The sequence below is a fragment of the Gymnoscopelus microlampas genome (assembly GCF_963454915.1).
Source record: "Gymnoscopelus microlampas genome assembly, chromosome: 12".
NCBI lineage: Eukaryota > Metazoa > Chordata > Actinopteri > Myctophiformes > Myctophidae > Gymnoscopelus > Gymnoscopelus microlampas.
The window spans coordinates 20,950,969-20,973,725 of NC_139949.1; the positions used below are offsets into that span (position 1 = coordinate 20,950,969).

At 44.0% G+C, this 22,757-nt stretch overlaps 1 protein-coding gene across 1 annotated transcript in view; it reads left to right on the plus strand.

The window, feature by feature from the left end:
• The window catches only part of myo7ab (myosin VIIAb), a gene marked incomplete at both ends in the record, with an annotated part of 46,074 nt that overhangs the window by 12,743 nt on the left and 10,574 nt on the right, over window positions 1-22,757 (plus strand). Inside the window, 25 exons of the mRNA XM_084074213.1 lie at window positions 1,336-1,473; window positions 1,699-1,857; window positions 1,982-2,074; window positions 2,771-2,865; window positions 3,311-3,326; window positions 3,866-4,084; window positions 4,701-5,018; window positions 5,531-5,734; window positions 5,911-6,087; window positions 6,204-6,293; window positions 6,418-6,545; window positions 7,442-7,568; window positions 8,301-8,420; window positions 8,905-9,078; window positions 9,897-10,124; window positions 10,473-10,643; window positions 11,067-11,184; window positions 11,717-11,843; window positions 12,063-12,232; window positions 13,743-13,930; window positions 19,083-19,207; window positions 19,650-19,827; window positions 20,164-20,306; window positions 20,886-21,041; window positions 21,615-21,720. Of these exons, the coding sequence (XP_083930339.1) occupies window positions 1,336-1,473; window positions 1,699-1,857; window positions 1,982-2,074; window positions 2,771-2,865; window positions 3,311-3,326; window positions 3,866-4,084; window positions 4,701-5,018; window positions 5,531-5,734; window positions 5,911-6,087; window positions 6,204-6,293; window positions 6,418-6,545; window positions 7,442-7,568; window positions 8,301-8,420; window positions 8,905-9,078; window positions 9,897-10,124; window positions 10,473-10,643; window positions 11,067-11,184; window positions 11,717-11,843; window positions 12,063-12,232; window positions 13,743-13,930; window positions 19,083-19,207; window positions 19,650-19,827; window positions 20,164-20,306; window positions 20,886-21,041; window positions 21,615-21,720 (3,768 nt within the window). The remainder of the gene's footprint in view (window positions 1-1,335; window positions 1,474-1,698; window positions 1,858-1,981; window positions 2,075-2,770; window positions 2,866-3,310; window positions 3,327-3,865; window positions 4,085-4,700; window positions 5,019-5,530; window positions 5,735-5,910; window positions 6,088-6,203; window positions 6,294-6,417; window positions 6,546-7,441; window positions 7,569-8,300; window positions 8,421-8,904; window positions 9,079-9,896; window positions 10,125-10,472; window positions 10,644-11,066; window positions 11,185-11,716; window positions 11,844-12,062; window positions 12,233-13,742; window positions 13,931-19,082; window positions 19,208-19,649; window positions 19,828-20,163; window positions 20,307-20,885; window positions 21,042-21,614; window positions 21,721-22,757) is intronic.

Here is a 22,757-nt window from a genome sequence, read left to right on the forward strand (position 1 = left end):
ATATTGTATGGGACCGACTGACTTCAAACTCGGCTTGGGCATCGGCAAGGACTCGAGGGAGTGCGGTGCCTGTACAAGTCTGTCAGTCAGTCACTGTTCTTTGCTGTTGTGGATGTGGAGTAATATTGGCACAACAATATGTTTTGTGACCTGTTCAATGTGCACCTTCCAGGGTCGCTGTCTCTAGTAATATTGTGACTGGTGGCTTTAAACTCCCATTAGCTTCTCTGGCAGAGAAGCTAATCTCTGTCTGAACATGGGATCAGGTTTACTAACAGCGCTCCCCTACTCTCAATCTCCTCTCTTCTTCTTCTCACATGCCTTCAGTTTCTGTGTGGCTATCAGCCCAGCACCCCTACTTTCAAGGTAAACAAAGCTTATAGAAATGTGTCATCTAGCTGTCACCGTCCATCCCTGTGTGTGTGCTTTACTTCAGTGTTTAATACAATTGCTTCATCTTAAAAAAGCTGAAGTATCCCCCTCCTCGGTTCTGCACCTTTGTTCCTCTGCACTATACTGTAGTTTTCCTGAGACAATTTACTGGCCATAAATTATTCTGGATACATTTTGTACTAGCAGAATAGGACAGCAATTACGTTTCAGTTCTTTTGTTTTGTCTTTTGAAGTACTGAGGGAAAACAATTTGTATTCAATTTGAAACTCGCATTCTGTGAAAACGGGCTCTGAATGAAATGTTTTTTTTATTTTCACTACTGTGTCATTGTTGTTTTGTATCTTTTGTGTTGACTTTTCAAGTCGTGTTGCTGTGTATTAATAACGGTAATAATTATGTAATTAGCCGACTGTATCTGCTGATCTGTATCTTAACATCTGTAAATGTTGGACCTGTAAATGTTGATTTGGATACACTTGGACACTGCTGGAGTTGCAAATCCACATAAGGGCCCATTTGGTACCAACACTATCAATCATTTAGCTGGGGACCCCCGGGAACCGCCCCAAGGACCCTTGTGAGGTTCCTGTACCCTATGTTGAGAACCAGTGGCCTACCTCCCCAGCTGCATTATAATAGTATTCGACTGGCAATTGTGTTGTACTGTAAGCCATAATTTAAAAACAATAGATTGTATGCACATCTATAAGACAAAATTATGATACAATTCCTACAAAATTAAGTTGTCTAATTGTCGTTTTTAGCTATAGTTCCAAGAATTTCCACCGGTGACTGTAGGACAACTTGCATGAGACAAGAAAACACCTTGAACCTTGTTGAAATGTAGTCGGCTGTCCTCTATGGTTCTGTTTGACTGGGTATGCATGTACACGTGATAACATATGGTGTGTGTGTGCATGTGCGTGCGTGCGTGCATTCAGGGTGTTGAGACTAGGAAGCGTTCTCCTACACTGAGCAGCCAGTTCAAGCGCTCCCTGGAGATGCTGATGAGGACGCTCAGTGTGTGTCAGCCATTCTTCGTTCGCTGCATAAAACCAAACGAGTTCAAGAAACCATTGGTGAGTGCCTTGTGTGTGTGTAGAGTAGCACTGTAGCTTATATTAGCCAAACACCATTATAGTGCACTACAGTATATACTATCCTTTACAACTGTGTGTGTGTGTGTGTGTGTGTGTGTGTGTGTGTGTGTGTGTGTGTGTGTGTGTGTGTGTGTGTGTGTGTGTGTGTGTGTGTGTGTGTGTGTGTGTGTGTGCGTGCGTGCGTGTGTGTCTCTCTCTGTGTAGTTGTTTGACAGGGAGCTATGTGTTCGTCAGCTACGTTACTCTGGCATGATGGAGACCATCAGGATACGGCGTGCAGGATATCCCATCCGCTACACTTTCGGAGAGTTTGTTGACCGCTACCGCGTCCTCGTGCCTGGGGTGGCACCCGCCCATATACAGGTGAGCAGCACCTGATGCAGCCATTCCAAAGCAAATACCTTCTAGGAACAACATACTTGACTTGATGTTGCAGATTTTTGATCATTCTCCTTACTTGTTGGTTTGATTATTATTCTACTACCAGGAGGATCTAAGAGGTACTTGTCAGCGGATAGTCTTGGCCAGGCTGGGGAAACATGATGACTGGCAGATTGGCAAGACCAAGATTTTCCTCAAGGTTAGTGTCGCTATTCCTAAATTAAGGTTTGTGTAATTGCACAGATGTACGGAAATCTGGAGGAGGTCCATAAGATTGTTGAGAATAGCTTGGGAAACTGAGAATTAGTCCTGTGTTTAATAGCAATGACATTATATAGGCTAGAGACTGTAGATCGGTTGGCTATATATTGTTGTTGCATGGCAATAGATTGACAGTTAATTGATCAATTTGAACAAAGCAAAGGCAAGGAAAGTGTATTTGTATAATGTCATACACTAAACAATTAAATTGGCTTTACATAAGGAACACAAAACATTTAAAGAGAAATAAATACTAGAAGAATTAAAAAATAATGTCAAAATGAAAAAGGTTAAAGTTCATTTATAGTTTAACTTTTTCTACTCCGTTAAGTTGCACAATATGAGCAATAAATGAATTTAAGAATTTATCCACCTTAAAATTGGTTTTGTTTTTCCCAAACTATTTTGAGGTCCAAGACCCTGGACCTTTGGGAAACCAAACCTCCTCTGAACCGGGCTTATAGCCTGACTTATACTTTGTCTTACGATGGTGTCGCCCACCGAAAATCTACAAGTGATCTTGTGTGTGCTTGTAGATCTGGTATTTCCGGAGAGCAATGCCATCATGCGACAGAGTATAAATTAGACATGAGAGTGTTGACATGATGTGTACTGTACCTGTGTCTCTCGTCAGGATCACCATGACATGCAGCTGGAGATAGAGAGGGACAAGGCCATTACTGACAAGGTCATCCTCATCCAGAAGGCAGTACGAGGACTCAGAGAGAGGTGAGGGACAGACAAACAAGTTGACATCTACTGTGCTTCTCTTAGTCTGTCTGCAGCTACCTTTCAATCAAAGTAGACTTAATCATAAAGTGCTGTGACACAAATTAAGAGAGTTAATAGAAATTCAGTTGATTGCTTTTTGAATTTGCGAAATTATGATCAGACAGTAGCTCACAATACTTTATAATGTAGTAATTACTGAGTACTTGCTTAACTTAAATAATGCTTAAATAATGTGTGTGTGTGTGTGTGTGTGTGTGTGTGTGTGTGTGTGTGTGTGTGTGTGTGTGTGTGTGTGTGTGTGTGTGTGTGTGTGTGTGTGTGTGTGTGTGTGTGTGTGTGTGTGTGTGTGTGTGTGTCACCAACTGCTGTCCAGGACACACTACCTCCGACTAAGGAGGGCTGTGACACTCATTCAGAACATGTGGAGGGGTTATCGATGCAGGAAGAACTACCACACCGTAAGTTTAGCATCCTGGTCCATTAAAAGTTCTCCTCCATAAACCTCACCATGTTGCTTTCATGTTTCCTTGGAAACACATTATTTGTATACAGTGAAGACAGAGGAGTTTATATCATGGCCTCAGAAAATACACTCTTCTAATTGGCTGACAGGTGTCATGCTGAAAGTGTCATCTGAATGCAGAATTTTGAAATGTTTAGCATGTGAACTCAAATGTGATTTTGTATTTCCTTGAGCTACTTTGTACTGCACTGTAAACAATATTTAACATTGTATGATGTCTCGTCGGGTGGAAAACAAAACTGTTACTTTTCAGGATTCAAAATCAAAAGTAGCAAATCTACAAGCTCAAAACGCGTCGCTTTGCGTCACGTTTCGAGGTTATAGATCTGCTACTTTTGATGTTTTTTTGTGACGTTGTAGCATGATCAAGTAGGGCGTTAATATGCGAAAGAAACACAAAAAGTTAGAATATGTAGATAGGAGGTTTCTGTCCGACAGCGACTATATGTTTCCTCTTCCTCCTCTCCTCTCCAGATGCAGGTGGGCTTCTTGCGCCTCCAGGCTCTCGTCAGGTCAAGGAAGCTGTACAGGATGTACCAGGTCGCCCGGCTGCGTATCTCTCTCATCCAGGCCCGTTGCCGTGGTTTCCTCGTGCGGCAGACATTTTGGCGTCATCGCCGTGCCGTGGTGTCCATCCAGGCCTACACCAGAGGCATGATCGCCAGGCGCCAGTGCCAGAGGCTCAGGGTAGAGGTAAACACTCATTATTGTTGCTTTAGTCAGCATCATTCCTACTTGCGATGAACATGGGCATTGTACCTTTTGACATGTAAGGACATTTTCTCTCAGTGGGAAATCAATACTATCAATACTTAGATCTCTATCTAACCCCCATCCCACCTCTATGGCCTGTCACAATTATTACATAATCGCCTAATGACAATTATTTAAGATAATCACAATTATTTTGTATAATCGTCATAATCGTTTCCATGTTGAAAAATGCCCATACATTTTCAAACATTTTCCAAAAATAGCAAAATAGCTGATCTAGAGCTTACAACGCGCCACTTCGTGACGCGTTGTAAGCTCTAGATCAGCTATTTCTGCTATTGTAATTTTTTGGGAAAGTATACAATTACCAAATATGTCAGTAATTTCTTTGTATATTTAAGCAATCTTTTATTATAAAGCCTAAAAAGCAAATAGAAATTACGTTTTTATTATGTTCCAATGCCAAAAACACAATTAAATCGTTCGCAATCATTTATGTGACAATGAATCTCCAACTTAAATGTTTAATCGTGACAGCCCTACCTCTATGACTCTCTCTTAAATATTTCCCCGCCCACCCGTCCGTCCCCGACAGCGCCAGCGCCGCCTGGAGGCCGAGCGCCAGCGGCTGACGGAGGAGGAGCAGCTGAGGAACCAGATGACGGCGCGGCGGGCCAAGGCCGAGGCCGAGAGGAAGCACCAGGAGCGCCTGGTCCAGCTGGCCCTGCAGCAGGAGGAGAGGGACAGGGAGGAGAAGCAGGAGACACAGAGGAAGAAGGAGCTGTTGGAGCAGATGGAGCGGGAGAAGGAGCAGCCCGTGGACCACTCGGACATGGTGGACCGCATGTTCGGCTTCCTGGGGACCACGGGGCCGCTGCCCAACCAGGAGGGACAAGCCCCGGCCGGGTTTGAGGTGAGGGACTGGGGAGGTGGTGATGCCCACTTTAGTTTAAACGTTTAACCCATTAAGACCTGAGGCCAAAGAAGAGATATGTATTTGGCCGCGGACCCCCATCTGAAATGTTTTGTGCCAGGGACCCCCAGAAGAGAAGAAGAACACTTTCATGATGTTTCCAAAAAATAAAAAAATAGCACATTTGTGTCACTTCGTGCGTCACTTCGTGTCGCATGTGACGCACTGTGAGCTTGTATCTACTATTATCTACTATTTTTGAGAACCACTGTTCTAAAACCACTGTTCTAAAACCAGTTAGCAACAGTTTTCTGTTCTTATATAGCTAAAATCTAAAATGACACAGATGCTTTTTAATTGGTTAAAACTGTGGTTTGTTCAACCAGGACTCAAGATGTCATTTAAAATGTAAATTACATCTTGATTTTTTGGTTGAACAAATGATAACATGTGAACGGACCATCATTTTGAAGTTTGTTTCTGTTGGACTGACATATTTGGTGACCAATCAGGACCTGGAGATTGCACGTGAGGAGCCAGAGGAGGACGTGGCGAACGAGGCTCGACCTTTGCCTGAGGAGGAAGATGAGGATCTCTCAGAGTACACCTTCTCCAAGTTTTCTGCCACCTATTTCCAGGGGGTGTCCACATGCACCTATATCAGAAGACCCCTGAAACAGCCCCTGCTTTTCCACGAAGATGAGGGAGACCAGCTTGTGAGTTGCACCTTTGAACCTGACTCTGAAGCCTTCCTTAACCAGAGCCTCCAACATTAGACACGGATGTAAATCACAGCAAAATAGATGGAATTTGGATTTGGAGGCATCTTAAAAGGGTTTCAGATTCATCCTACTCTAAAATCTCTAAATACTGCACCTCTCCCCCCCTCCAGGCTGCATTAGCTGTGTGGATCACAGTGCTGAGGTTCATGGGTGACCTTCCAGAGCCTAAGTACGAGGTTACCATTAATGACGGCAGTGAGAAGATCCCTGTCATGACCAAAATCTATGAAACTCTGGGCAAGAGGACCTACAAGAGAGAGCTGCAAGAGCTGCAGGTCGAAGAGGAGGTAAGAGACGAGTGAATGTTTATTCTAGGGGACTGTTGTTCTTTGTGTGTTTGTTTTGCTCCAAAATGGGACGATGACACTGTCACCCACATTCCTGTGATTCTGTCTGTCTACAGAACACCGCCATAGACAACCAGAAGAGGAACAGTGTCAGACACAAGCTAGTGTCCCTCACCCTCAAGAGGAAGTCCAAGATCGCGGAGGAGGTGAGACTTGCACAGCAGCACTCTCAAACTCTCTCCACCGTATTGATTAGACACTCACCTCTTGCTGAGCATTTCAGGTAATGCTCCATTTGCTTCAGTTTTTCTCTCTCTCATGGTGCATTAGGTCACTAGACGGCTGACAGAGGTGGACTACGCTCTTCAGGGGAACAGCATGCTGGAGGAGCGGCCCACCTCAAACCTGGAGAAGCTCCATTTCATCATCGGCAATGGCATCCTAAGGCCTGCCCTCAGGTGAACTATGCCGTACCGAGGTGTAACGTTTTTTAACCTCCTTCCCTCGCTGGTTAAGCATGACATTTGACGGAGCCTCCCCTCCTGAGTTTTCCCTTTAGTTGTGTTTCCCTCCCTCTTCTCCGTACTGTAGTAGCCAATCATCCGTACGGTACCTACACCAGATACCAAATGTCAAGTGCAAACCCTGCGCTCACCTACTGTACATCTCTTGTTCTACATTTGTCCATTCCCGGAAATGACCGACTATGCCGTTTTGACCTTGACCTTGATGGTGATCTTGACCTTTGACCTTTTTGACCGTAAACGTAATCATTTATTCAGGTCAGCAGACGGAACATTCCAACAAAATGTCATGACAATACGCCCAGTTGCCATGGGCTTTGACCTTGTTTGTGACCGTGACCTTTTCAAACCAAAAGTTAACCGCTTTCAACCTGGGGTCCCTATTTTGGGCATGTCCTTACAGATGAATATTTAAAAAACTCTCAACCATCGTGATGCGCCACGTTGTGAGCTTGTAGATTGGCTACAGTATTTTCACACTTTTGGAAATAGAGCTAAAGTGGTAGCCTGACACTCAGCCAGAATTTTCATTTCGTTTCACTCCATTATTCACTTTGTTTTGAATGGCCGTGGCTAGCGATTCAGGGGCTGGAGCCAGGCTACTAAAGTGGTTAACTATTTATTCAGGGCAGCGGCAGCCTACTCCCACCAAGTGTCATGATAATCTGCCCAGCCATTCTCAGTGTTATTAGGTTCAAACATCTCAAGATAACAAGTGTTACAGTGGTATTTACGCTACTGTTGCTGCAAAGGGCCTGTTCTTATCCTTAGTACTTGATCGATGTGGTGTATTATACTGTTGTCTGCTGTGATCTGTCTGTTTCTCACAGGGATGAGATCTACTGTCAGATCTGTAAGCAGCTCACTCAGAATTCATCCAAGAGCAGCCATGCCCGAGGCTGGATCCTGCTCTCACTCTGTGTGGGCTGTTTTGCACCCTCTGAAAAGTTTGTCAAGGTAAGTACCATAACTCAGCTCAAATGGGCAATGCACTCAAATCATTACTATCTATCATGTTTGTCTTCATAATCTACACCTATCTATGCATCATTCAGTATGATGGTAGCACCAACCATTAGATATAGAAAAGGTCCTTATCCACACAGGGGCTCTTAAAGTGTGAGGCATGCCTCCCTAGCGAGGCACCATATTTTGTGCAGCAACTGTTATGACATTTGGTATAATCTTTAAATCTTTGGAGAAATCCAGCATACAAACACGGAGCATTTCTCATTTTCAGATTCTTTACGTTCTGCTCTCCTTCTGAACATTGGCAGGGACACAACGTGATGCAGTGTAGCAAACAAAAAATTTGAGTTAGCAGTTGAAAGTGGCACGTTGTTGTTTTTTTTTCTTTTTCAAGGAAGCCTTGTTTGACCTAACCTCTCTCTCTCTCTCTCTCTCTCTCTCTCTCTCTCTCTCTCTCTCTCTCTCTCTCTCTCTCTCTCTCTCTCTCTCTCTCTCTCTCTATCTCTGTTATCATTTAACCCCTATTATATCCTTCATTAACTGGGGTCCCTCAGGGTCCCCTCCTTTTTTCCTCTACACCAAATCTCTTAAAAATAGCTGATCTACAAGCTCACAATACCTATTGTATTTCATCAGCTTGATGTAAAGTTTTAGGCTCAGTGTTGAGCTAAGTTATTATTTTTTTTTTTGTAACTGTCAACTTGTTCTATCTTTCACCAGTATTTACGGACATTCATGCACAGTGGTCCACCGGGCTATGCTCCATTCTGTGAGGAGAGGTTGAGGAGGACATTTGTCAACCGCACAAGGACCCAGCCTCCATCCTGGCTGGAGCTGCAGGTACAGAACAAAAGCACATGGAATAAAATCTAGAATTTAACTCTGAGAGTGTACAAAAGCAACAAAATGGACCCATAAGGGTCCATTTGTTTACATTTGTGCACAAATGGACTACATTTACATTGAGGATTGTACTGTCCAGACACACACCGTCCATTAACAATAGCCAGTCGTCAAGTCCAAATTCACAAGCAAGCATTAGGCATTACAAATGAATGAGTACAGATCAATTATTTTCATATGTACTTTACTGTACACTTGTGGACGTCTTTTAAATTGAGCAATTTCTGTTATTTAAAATCTACAAAAGCAAGCAGTTTATTCAGTTCCTGTGTCCCGTTCCTTGTAACAGTGCTCTATAAAACAGTAAACTATTTTTTATTATGACAAATACAAAACATGCTAGGCCCAAGAATCATCTTACTGTAAAACGTATCAAAATATTTCCTTCACAGATTTGATTTTCTTTGATTTTCTTTGCCAGGCTACTAAGTCTAAGAAGCCCATCATGTTACCTGTGACGTTTATGGACGGTACCACCAAGACCCTCCTGACAGACTCCGCCACTACAGCCAGTGAACTTTGCAATGCTCTGGCAGACAAGATCAGCCTCCGTGACCGCTTTGGATTCTCTCTATACATCGCCCTGTTTGACAAGGTATGAAGCCTGATTTATACATTCATGTTGCAATGCAACTTGTTGCTTGTAGCTCGGCTATATTTTGGCACGTGACACCGCAGCAATCAATGAATTAAGCATAAGAAATGCATTTCACATTATTGTCTGTGTCGTGTTGTGCACATACTGTATGTGACCCAGTGTGAAATTGGTGTACTGTTGCAGGACCAGTGTAGGACTGATAAAAAAAAGTCTAATCTGATTTCGGTTAAAACAAAATGTTAAATAAACTTGGCAGAGTGTGTGGTGGTACAGTATTCTTTCTTTCTCATAAGATCTCTTTGTGACAACTGGAATACTGGGAGAGAGAAACCCTGTGTGGTATCAGATCAGCCTAATGCGTGAATGAATTAAAGAATGAATGAGTAGTACAACAAAATCTGTTGTTTTATGTAAGATTATTGAACGTTTTAATTGAATATTATCAATGCTACTCTTGTAGTCCTGTTGGCTATAGTGCCTAAAATCGAATTCCAGCTGACCGTGCAGCGCATGTTCCACACTTGCTCTAGCCACCACAATAGTGTCCCTCCCCTATTGTCACACGGCCAGCCACAAAGATGCCTATACCTATCTAGTCTACTCATGAAAATAAGTGATTTTTCCTAGGAAAAAACTAATGTATCAATTTGAGGGTCCTTGGCATGAAGAAGTTTGCTGATTTTAGAGGGCATTTGTAGAATCGGCCTCGGGTCTTAATGGGTATAATCTACAGAAAAAAACAAAACGGCAAATGAGAGCTTGCATAAAGAAAAATAATATATAAATGAATGCATGTAACATCTGCCCTGTGCCAGGTGTCGTCGCTGGGCAGCGGCAGTGACCACGTGATGGACGCCGTGTCCCAGTGTGAGCAGTATGCCAAGGAACAGGGAGCCCAGGAGAGGAACGCCCCCTGGAGGCTGTTCTTCAGGAAGGAGATCTTCACACCCTGGCACAGCCCTGCCGAGGACTCTGTGGCCACCAACCTGGTTTACCAGCAGGTTGTCCGAGGGGTCAAGTTTGGAGAGTACCGCTGTGAAAAGGTAAGCAATGTGTGTCTGGTGTATGGTGCTTGGAGAGGGTGGAGGAGGAGTGCTTTTTTTTTGCCAGTTTGCCAGTTTATTTTATTTTAACTAAAGCTAATAAAACTAGAATTGGAAATACATTTTAGTTAACTTAAAAAACAACAACAAGAGAGGCTTTTTAAAAAAAATAAAGAAAACGATAACTAACTGAAACGGTTTTGTGTGTTTGCAAAACAAACTGAAATGAACTAAAATCATAGAATACAATTGTGCTTAGTTTTAGTCTTTGTAAAAAAAATTATAATAACCTCGCTGAGTGCCCAGTTCTAAATGAGTTTTGTATGTGTCTCTCTCTGTGTCTATCAGGAGGAGGACCTTGCAGAGCTGGCCTCTCAGCAGTATTATGTGGACTATGGTTGTGAGATGCTGCAGGACCGCCTGCTCACTCTCATCCCCTCCTACATCCCAGACAGAGAGATCACCTCAGCCAGGACTGCTGAGAAGTGGGCCCAGCTCATCATCAACACCCACAAAAAGGTATCTGTTTATAAAACAAAAGACATTTAAGCCAATTAACTGTCTTTTGGATTTTGCTTTTGAGCAAATTGGTTCTCAACCTGGGGTCTGGGGACCCCCAGGGGCCCTTGAGGGGGTTCCAGGGGGTCCACAGGTAAATGCTTGATAGTTAGGATCCAAAAGGGCCCATATGAGTCTGTAAGAATGCCCAAAGGGTCTACATGTGTACACTCTCCGAGTTAAATAATTAACACTGAGTGACTTCACAGAGATTTTAAAGTTATATACAAAATGATCAAACACATTTCCTTGAAATTAAAAAAGGTTTAAAATCACTATTGTAGCTTTGCTACAGTATGTCAGGGTAAAGCGTTAACAAAATGTTAACTTGTATGTATTAGTATAGAGTAGACTTTCTCTAACTAACCACCACTAATGAATCAGGGGGTGTACACCAAGAAGAGGTTCGACAGACAGAAGGTGAAGGAGGACATTGTGGACTTTGCTCGTTTCAAGTGGCCTTTACTCTTCTCACGTTTCTTCGAAGCCTTCAAATTCTCAGGTGAGTCAAACTGAGGTGCTTAGTAGGCTGTTAATCACTTAAACCCTGTATACCAGCGGTTCCCAACCTTTTATGGATCAGGGCCTACTTGAAAATCTTGAAATTGTTGGCGGCCCACCCGTCTGACCACTATACGTGTATCGGCTGCCGTGTTAAGTGGTCAGGTGGGTGGGCCGCATGCATTTTCAGAGTATGTTTATTTGAATGATCAATCAGTCAATTGTATTCCTGCATGTAACCCTATATGAAAACACATTTTCCAAGGTTTAAAAAAAGAAAAAGCCATGTAATTTTTTTCAATATTAATCTTATATTATCATTAAAATCTTATTTTTTTCACAAGTATTAGAGGTCCCACTTGCAACAACCTCGCAGCCCACTAGTAGGGCCCTGGCCCACAGGTTGGGAATCGCTGCTGTATACTTTGTTGACCGTGTTCCCCCGGGGGCAGTCAAATCATCCAGTTTATTGTTAAACTGCTCTCTTTTTGCTGTTGCTGATGGATGCTGTATTGTGACTGTCTGTGCCACAGGGCCCAGTCTGCCCAAGAATGATGTGATAGTGGCAGTAAACTGGACCGGTGTTTACTTTGTGGACGAACAGGAGCAGGTTCTTCTGGAACTCTCTTTCCCAGAACTCACTGCTGTGTCCAGTAGCAGGTATTGTACAGTGTTTCACATCACTGAAGAAACAGTGGCAATGAAAGTGCTTATTTGGTACAGTAGATATTCTGCACAGTATATGACATAAACACGTACATGCAAACACATGTAGATACCGTAGCTAAACATCTATGTACATGCTGTGCGGTATAGATACAGGTGCAGGTATTAGATGATTTCATATTTACATCTTATAAACCATAACTGTCCTTACAGAGGGGGTAAACTCCAGGGCCAGAGTTTTACCCTGGCCACCGTGAAAGGAGACGAATACACCTTCACCTCCAACAACGCAGAGGACATCCGGGACCTTGTGGTGGCATTCCTAGAGGGTCTGAGGAAGAGGTCCAAGTACGTGGTGGCTCTGACAGACTGCCCTAACCCTGGTAAGATTCACGGATCATTTCATTGAACAAAAACAAGGGCAACCTTTGTGAGTTAACTGGTATCTAAAAATAATAGAGCTGGGCTAACCCTGGTACACTGTGGTGTAAGCCTTACAGGGGTTTTCAACTGGTGGTCCGTGAAGGTACTGTATTGCATGTGGTCCCTGAACATGCATTAGTAATGTAGGAAAGATGTGAAGATGTTCCTTTTTTTCTCTCTTTTTTAATGTTTCCTCTAGTTGAGAAATGCACTGAATGACCTGGTGATCCTATGATGATTAGATCAGATATAAGAACTGGGTTATGGGAAAAAACACACCACCCCGGCAATTTTACTCTATGGATATGAAGCATCGAATGAAGGTGGAAATGTACAAATTTACCCAAAGAAAATTTTACAATTGATGGACTATTGTTTAAACATATTCTAATACATTTAACAAAGGTATTCTATTTATTTGTTTACATTTTAAAACATTTCCCCTTGAACCACCGCCTGCTAGCCCTAATTACGCCATTGGTTGAGAAACAGCTGGGATGCATAGCCATGGAATGCATATCAAGTGTTTCCAGAATAACTAATCTTAGTCCTTATCCCCACCCAACACAACAGTGGTCCCCAGGTTGATTCTTATTCAGGGAGGTGTTGGTCCCTTGGTCACAATCAGTTGAAAACACCTGATGTAAGCAACACAGCTGTAGCTCATAAAATGTACATTTAAATCAGCAGGTTCAGGTTCAGATTTTGGAGTGCTTGGTTGCGGAACTAAAATAAGGACCCATGCAGCAAGACTTTACCCAGAGAACAGCAAAACTATTCACTATTCACTATTTCTTTGTATTTATTTTTATTCGGCATAGGTTGTAGTAGGGTAGTAGTAGCAAAAGCAGATTAAGTAAGACTCATGCCTTTTTCTTTTCTTACATACAATAACAAACAGTACAATAAGAAACAATTCACACCAAACATAACGTTTAACACACAATAAAGGTACAAGGCTGGTTCAGTTTTAGACAACACTCAACACTCAACTCTCCCCATATTTCCTCCCTCCCTCATGGGTCTTTAGTCACCGTTCATTTCGCCACATGGACAAAAAAAAAATCCTAAAAAAAGAAAAACATTACGTTAAATCAGCGGGATTCACTATATTCACTAAAATTCACTATTTCTACCCCAATTGATTAGTTGTTTTATTTAAAAGCCTGTCCAGTAAATAAAAACATGTAAAACCTGAGGGTACATTATTCAAATGTGTATGGACTGGAGGAGGTTTAGGGAAAACATAACCATATAAAATAATAAAAGCTTCCTTTTATTGGTTGATTGATATTTTTGAAAAACATATATGCCTGTACAGTAGATACACAGATATGGAATTATTAACTTTAGGTAATGGGTCTTATCTCCCATAATGGCTATACACAATACAGTATATCATTTCAGGGGAGGAAAAAAACTCTCTCTGAAGCATTATGTGGCACATTTGTCAATTCCATCTGTTACCAGAGGCAGAATCCACGTTCCTCAGTTTCTCCAAGGGTGACCTGATCATTCTGGATGAGCACACTGGGGAGCATGTGATGAACTCAGGCTGGGCTCACGGCCTCAATGACAGGACCAAGCTGAGAGGGGACTTTCCTGCTGACTGTGTCTATGTGCTGCCAACCGTCACCAGGCCGCAGTATGACATAGTGGTGAGTATGAACTTTGTATTGAAAACGTTAAATCCATAATGTATACAGAAAATTACAAAACTCCAACCCTGAACAAGGGCAACCATTCCTCGACCACCATGACCACGTTTTCTTTTTTTCAACAAGACACAGAAGGTTTAAAGTCAGTGGTTTCAACATCCTGGATACATGACTGTTGGTGCCTCCGATGATTCCATTTATCTCGCTGAACTGAGTGATCAAACTGCCTCTAGATATCTCTCATGACAGCTTTACCATGTGCCTTTATTAAGGGGCCTGATTGACATGCTGACCACTTATTTCAAGCCACACACAGACCATAGCATGGACTGCTCCTCACTCCACCTCTCTTTTCAGAACTTTCTCCGTTCATTGGAGAGCTCCAGCTTAGTGGTAATGTTCATACTGTATGAGGAATCAACTCATGCATCTGTTAATAATGTTACAAAACGACAGTATGCACAGAGTCCAAAGATTGCAATAATTCTTCATTGTCCTCTAGCTATCCTATATTAAACTTGCCTTGTGGGTGGACGGTGGATGGTGGATGGTGGACGGTGGCCGGTGGACGGTGGACATCCTAAACGTAACATGCCCACATATGGAGACTTTCAATTCAATTTCAATTCCAACTTTATTCCAGACACACAGGGGGTCCATAGAGTACATACAAATCATCAACATCACACAATAAATTAAATACAAAATAAACTAGAAAAAGTGCTCCTCGGAGCACAAGTCTCCGCCAGCAGACTTGTGTTGGGAATGTTGGGAATGTTCTAATTCTTATGTTCTAATCTCACCACTCAAACAGAGAGCGTCTCCTTTCAAACCCCAATGGTTCTATTGAGCCCCCCGCCCACAGGAGTGGCCCAATTCTCTCACAACTTGCTACAAAAATCGCTCATGCAAAACTATATAATCTCCTACCTTTCATTTTCCACCTTCACATGTGTCTCCTTTTCTAATAATCAAAAAGTGCTATATATTTCATCTCGCAATTTACTTCCGGATGGTTCGTTTTGCACCTTTTTTGCCACATCGGTCACGGGAAAGAAATAAGCGCTGCCGTGGTCTATGGAAACGAGCCCAAAAGTGCACCCAAATGAGCCCAACATCGCTTACACACAAAGCAGACCTGGCACCCCATTTCAACGTCACAGCAACATGCAGCCAATCAGCGTCGACGGCAACGCAGCCTACGCCAATCATGTGTGAGAGATCTACAAGCTATGGGGCAGAGACGCCGTGTGCCATGCACCGTATCTTAGCAACAACGAAAGCGCTCACTCTCATTGGTCGTGTCACGCTAAGAGCAGTTCCCAGACAATGGCATCTCAGAGAGCTTGCTGTAGTGTCTATATATCTATGGCTGTAGCCATCAGTCAGTCGCAGCGACGACGGACAGGGCGCTGTGATCGTTGGCATGTAGCTAACGCTAACGTGGTTGTCATGCCTGCAGCGGCTGTGCAATCACTTTGTCAACAATGCACGTTCGTGCGGTAACTGTTATTATTGCTGCTCCGTTAGTCCATTGTAGATGGTGTATGTTGTCTGTGTCTTCTGGTGTAGCTCCACAGCAAGTAACTAACGTAATGGCAGGACCGCCCCGTGCAACGCACGTTTAGGCTGCATTATGGTCATGTAGTAATTTCAGATCATTTCGGTCCGATTAGGGCAGTGGCTACCCCCCCCCCCCCCCCCCTTAATCAGATTTGAACTGGGGACCCCCCCAATTTTGTTTGACTCCGTTCCACAAGTCAATATTGTGAAAATGGCAGATCTACAAGCTCACAACGCCTCACGTTGAGAGGCGTTGTAAGCTTGTAGATCTGCCATTTTCAACATGTTTGCCTCTCTCTTAAATTATTTGACACTGTGGCCAATGTTTTATAGTATAGTTTGTTGACTACTTTTGTTGCAGTAATGGTCTTTTCCTTTACTTTAGCTTTTTTATTGTCTCCGCCAGGCCGAAAGGGATGGCGCGAGAGTATGTTTACCCCCTGTCCGTCCGACGGTCTGTGGATAGCTAATCTCCCGCATCATTGGCTTGATCGCAGCGCTACTGTGCACACACACTCCCTGGATGCCAATTCAGAACCTCTGCCCCATTTCTTTCACATGGCCCTGTTATAGTGCCACCAGGAGGCCGCTTCTTGCAAACCACATTTTCTCACAGTACTGCTACATATTTTGTCCTAACATCACGCAAATCGATACACAGTATCTCTATAGTCATTAAAAAAAACACTCTTTCAGATTTTTCATTTTCCATCCTGATTGACTAAAAATGGCTTCCAAAGTTTCCAGGACTGCTCCGTTTTGACCAAAATGCCTCAAATTATGAACACAGCATGCACTTTCCGTGCAACTTCGCACCCACATTCCCACTATGCCCAGCAAGACATTCCACTTGAGATTTCTCTAATCAGCCTCATGGTGGCGCTAGAACAGTCCAATTTGTGTTTTTACCTATACCTGCACCAATCTGTGGTACAACTTTGTATGTGCACTCTCTAGAGGTCAAGGAAAAACCTTTCCCCTGCATTTCTCACATCTACCTTTTATAGCTCCACCAGGAGGCCGCCTTATGTACAACATATTTCTTTACATTACTCCTTCCGATTTTAGCTACATTTCACGCAAATCGGTACACATGATCTCTATAGTCATGTGATCAAGACGGATCTGTTTAATCTTTCATATTCCATCCCGATTGGCTAAGATTCACATCTAAAGTTTGCAGGAGTGGCCCGTTTAGAACAAAATGCCGCAAATCATGAATGCAGCGTCCGATTGCGGTCAACTTCGCACGCACATTCACACTATGTTGAGGAACAACTGCTACCATTTTAACATTGGCCTGTGGGGGGTCCCCACCGACAGGTTGAGAACCACTGTATTAGGGGAGAGTCAGTGAGAGCTGGATAAACGAGGTAAAATGTGTCAAAAGGGGTTTGTACGGCTGGGAGAGGAGATACTGTGTCTTTTGGACAAACAGCAGCGTGGTGCTAATGTTTGTTGTGTGAAGCAGCTTAATGTCAGAGTGTTTGTGTTGGAGCGCCTCAGTGCGGCTGCAGAGTTCATGTGCAACCTCTTCCAGAGAGAGATAGAGACACTAGAAACTCTGCTGGAGACAAAAAAAACACTGCTGGGCATTGACTTTCATATGGACATTGATCTACACACTGCAGGTATGTCTGTTACACACACAACATCAAACTACACACTACAGGAATGATGCAGCGTTTGCATTCCAGCCAGCATGCCAGCGTAGTTCCCATATGGTTTCAAGGTGGGCTAAACCATATGGACCCCATGTCAGCAATGTCAGCGGGATCCACTTCAGTCCCAACTGGGATGCCCTTGTGGGACATACGTGTGTTCTACCTGGGCCTTAGGTGGGCCCCACCTAGGCAATTCTATGTGGGGCCGAGGTGGGTCTTAACTGCGATGCCCATGCGGGCTATAAGTAGCTTCTACCTGGCCCTTAGGTGGGCCCCAACTAGCCACGTTTATGTGGGACCAAGGCGGGTCCTAACTGGGTTTGCCCATGCAAGCTTCAACTGGGTTCTACCTGGGCCCTAGGTGTACCCTAACCAACCAGAGTGCAGTGCCCATCACTCCAAATGTTGTGACGTCAGGGCTCTCAATACTGCACATTGGTGGAGGAGGAGGGGCCGCAGGGCAACCGCACACATCGCTGAACCAATGGTAGCCCACGGATGTTTCCTCTGCTCTGGAGATTTACAATCTGCCCCTCTATGCCACATATCATCCGCGCTACAGGGTCTTCACTGACTGGCCCTCATGACGCTACGCCACTTATATGCGCTGCCAAGTGGTCGCGGGCGCTACGTGGGCGTGGCCGCGGGCTAGACGCGAGCCCCCGCGTAGACGCGAGCCCCCGCGTAGCGGGGGCGAGCTTCTAGTTCTTACAAAAAATAGAACATGTTACTGTGTCATAGTAACATGACACAAGTGTCCTATCCGTCCTGTCTGTATAAGTGTCCTATCCGTCCTGTCTGTATAAGTGTCCTATCCGTCCTGTCTGTATAAGTGTCCTATCCGTCCTGTCTATGTAAGTGTCCTATCCGTCCTGTCTGTGTAAGTGTCCTATCTGTCCTGTCTGTGTAAGTGTCCTATCCAATTGTTACAGTATCCGCCATTTCTCAGCCATTTCGTGATTATTCCTGTCTTACCTCACTTTGAAAGAAGCTAAGACTCTTTCAAAGTGACACATGTATTTATAGGCCGCTATACGTCACTAGCCAATCAGATCACACTATTTCACCGTATTGTCACGTGTCACGTGAGGCTTGACCAATGTTAGCTTGGCCGAGGGGGGGGGGACGGAAAGTGAAAACAATGTCTCCTGGCGGAGACAATAAAAAACATAAATAGAGGCTGACTCTCCAGTGTTTACGCAGCCTGAGCGGCATGGACATCTTCATGTCACAAACGTAACATGCCCATGTTATATCAGAATCAACTTTATTGTCACATCACTCCACACTATCCACGCTCATGGCTGACCTCAAAGTACAATTGGTCTTAGAATTCTATCCCTACCAACTTGCCCCCAGAGAGTCAAACAACGCACTCCCTCAGTGAGCTCCTGAGAAGGAGTACCTTGGTAGTGGCATCCTCTGCCTCCACCCCTCCTTTTCCTGTAAACATACCTTTTGCTGCTACTGGAGCTTTTACCGTTATGTAATGTATTATATATTGTATATGTCTTGCTGATGAATTGAGTACAAGGGACCACAATGGAAACACAGAGTGATGTACCGAGGGGAGAGTCAGTTAGATCAGTGATAAATCTGCAAATGCCATACTGCATATGAAGTACGCTGATGTCATCACTATGACCTGATAGTACTGGTGTTATAGACTGGGCTGGACTCCATATTAGCACATGCTTCACACAGAACTCCATAGCAAATAGACGGGCACAGCAGGTCTTTGACAATGAGTACAGCGGGTATGGCATAACCTTGTGGGACATGCGTTCCCAACTTGCACGTCCCGACTTGCATTATCCCCACCTTGAGTGGTCCCCAAGTACTGCCTGACAGGTGGAACTCTCCAGGAAGTTGTTGTTTTCTTTCCCACTCTATTGTTTGTTTCTAACTTGCTCTTTCTGTCCAAGACTCTAGTAAGCATGACCCCAGACCAGAGGAAAGAGTCCGTTGGCTTGTCTCAGCTGGTCCTGACTGACAAGGAAGACATGGTCAAACCCTACACCCTGGAAGAGTTCTCCTATGACTACTTCAGGTGCCAGTCCTGTTCACAGCAAATATGTGTTTAACATAATCATCTGCACGTTAACTGTATAAAAAACATAGTTCCATGAGCCAGGGCTGAGCAATTAACCTAAAATATATATTGAAACAGATTTTTAGAACAAATAACCTACTTAGTCTTGCACATGTAGGTTCATTGAATAATTGAGAAGCAGTTCTTTTTAACAAATTTTAACAAATCCACACAAAGATATTCTAATAGATTTTTTATAATCTACCAAATTGATTAGTCTGATTAATCACTGCAAACATTTTGAAAATGGCTGATCCTCAAGCTCACAATGCATGTGAGCTTGTAGATATGCTATTATTTTTTTTTGACAAAAGGTTTAAATAATTGTGATTTTGATATAAAGTCATATCGCTCTACCTCATCTGTTGTCTGTGCTCTTACATCTCTTCTCTCACTCCAGGCCCCCTCCTAAGAGCACTCTGAGCAGGGTGATGATCACCAAGACCAAGGGAAAGGAGCGCCTGTGGAGCTGCACCAGAGAGCCTCTCAAACAACCTTTACTCAAGAAGGTCCTGATCCATGAAGAGCTCGCCCAGGAAGCCTGTTCGGCATCCAATGATATCCTTTCATATACGCGTGTGCTTGTGTGTGTGTGTGTGTGTGTGTGTGTGTGTGTGTGTGTGTGCTTGTGTGTGTGCTTGTGTGTGTGTGTGTGTGTGTGTGTGTGTGTGTGTGTGTGTGTGTGTGTGTGTGTGTGTGTGTGTGTGTGTGTGTGTGTGTGTGTGTGTGCGCGCGCGCGCGCGTGCGTGCGTGCGTGCGTGCGTGCGTGCGTGTTTTTACATTCATGCAGGTACAGTGAGCAGAAGGGTTGGGAGCATAAGCATGGTGCTTTATTTCTATTTCTAAGTAAATACTACGAATGTCTGGGGTTTCTCTGTTACTGGTCCTTGACCATGGCTGTACCTGTGATGAAGTATATGGGGGACTACCCGTCCAAACGCCTGCGGTCGCTCTCTGAGCTCACTGACCAGATCTTTGAAGGAGCCTTGAAGGCTGAGCCCCTCAAAGATGAGATCTTCTGTCAGATCCTCAAACAGCTTACTGATAATCATGTCAAGTAAGTGTGAGCAGGCACACACATGTAACATACGCACATGAAGACATGTAACATAAACTGAACAAAAACTTTGTTAAGGCAAAAGAAATAAGACAAATAGCATACATATACATCACACACATATAACCAATAAATCAATCCAACAAAAATGATGTGTCTTAAGGCCAGACCGCACCAATGCAACTACTGTCGTCACAACTCCTTGCTACAAAACAGTTTTAAGGCCAGTCCACACCAATGCAACTCCTTGCAACTGCCATTGGGGATAATGGTTGCGAGTAGTTGCATGTTGCAAGGAGTTGCATTGGTGTGGACTGGCCTTTGAGACAAGACACAAAAATACTAATTCATTAATATAAATTACTTTCCAAAGCTGTATTTTGAGCTGAGGAAATGTGAAAATTATGCTCACACGTGTGTGTGTGTGTGTGTGTGTGTGTGTGTGTGTGTGTGTGTGTGTGTGTGTGTGTGTGTGTGTGTGTGTGTGTGTGTGTGTGTGTGTGTGTGTGTGTGTGTGTGTGTGTGTGTGTGTGTGTGTGTGTGTGAGTGTGAGACGTGTGTATTCGTACATTGATGCAGGTACAGTGAGGAGAAGGGTTGGGAGCTACTGTGGCTGTGCACAGGCCTGTTTCCTCCCAGTAACATCCTGCTGCCTCATGTCCAGAAGTTTCTACAGGCCAAGAAACACCATCCACTAGCTCCAGACTGCATGCAGCGGCTGCAGAAGGCCTTAAGGTACTACTACATGTTCTCTTTGTCTCGCTCTTTTATTCGTCTCATTCATCTATACTACAATTCACAGAATCACTGTGTCTGTCTGTGTGTCGCACAAAAGCTGTCCCTGGCATTACTCGGACAGCGTCCGTCCGTCCGTCCGTCCGTCCAACCGTCCTGTCTCAAACTTGGCCTGTGTGTCTATATATAAACCAGAGGTGTGCAGAGCGGAATGGCTGGACATACCAACGGTTTCCGAGAACCGACAAATCACAAATATCTGTATCTGTTGGCCCACGGGTCTGAGAAAGAAGCAGAAATTCTCAGTGTGTTTGGGATATTGTATGCATCTGCTTCGCTGATTGGTCAACCAAAACCGTCGGCTTCACGGACTGGCGTCACGTCACATCACGTTTGTGCCGCTAAGCCAGTATAAGTTCCTGATTGTCTGAGCCGGCCCGGCGGTGATTTGTAAAGTGCCTTTTTTTCTACCTCTCTCTATTAGAGACTGAAACTGCTGTTTCAGTCTTATCTTTCTTTCAAAGTTTCTCTTTTCATTGCGGCTAATCCACTGATCTGTGATCTGCGCTGCAGAAATGGATCCAGGAAGTACCCTCCACACCTGGTTGAGGTGGAGGCCATACAACACAAGACCACGCAAATCTTTCACAAAGTGTACTTCCCTGACGACGCAGACGAGGTGAGCCCCCTCATAAACACAGTGAAATCCTTCATCTTAATTCAACTGGTACATTTGGTTCCACTTCAGAGTTAAATTATCACTAAGGATTTGACTGTGAACCCTCTCAGTGCAGGATTTCAGTACAAACACAGGCCCAATTATTATTATTTATTTTTTTGAAATTAAAGAAATTAAGAGGGTTAAGAGTGATATAATTTCTAAATGTATTGATTGTGTAATAATCTGTGACCTAATAACAAAACTTGTCCACTTAGCATAGATTTACCTCAAATATTTGTACTGCATTTTCTAACCTAATACAATGTTGTGGTGTTTATTTTCCCTAGACACTGTGGGACACTGATCAAGGCCAAGACACAGATAGGCAGGGTACAAGCCCAATTAAGGGTTTTTATTCAACCTCCTAGCTCAGAGAGCTCTTGTTATTACGTTATTTGGCAAACTTAAATCATAATAGGGAAATCAACATAAATTCCTCCCAGGTCTGGGGACATTTTCCATTCACATTCACATTTGGTGTTTAAAGCTCGATCCATCAGGTTGCCTATGAAAATAAAAGAGACATTCTTTTAGTTCTCAAATTCACACACAAAGTCATTTAACGGTGTAGGGAATTTAATGTGGGATCTCACTCACCGCCCGAAAGCACCTGTCCAGTCACCAGGAGAGCCAGTGGAGAATGAGGCAGAGTGGCTGCGCTTTTAAATGTTTGTGGGCCACACCTAACTGGCCAGCGCAGGTGTGCGGAGTTGGGGCTGATTCATGATGAGGACAGGTAGGTACCGCCCCTCTATGACGTGTCCCAGGCTGCGCTGCTGTCTGTCTGGCCTCTCTCTGCCTCTCTCCCACTGCTTCTCCCTGGTGAGGTGCTTACCTGTCGGGCGGCGCCCTAGTGAGACTCCACATATCCCCCCCCTAAGCCCACCGCCTGTGCCGGGGGCTTCATTTCCTTCCTCCTCATACATCCTGGACAGGGCGTCTGCGTGCGGGATGTCCTTTCCAGGCCGGTGCTCCACCCTAAAGTTGTAGTCCTG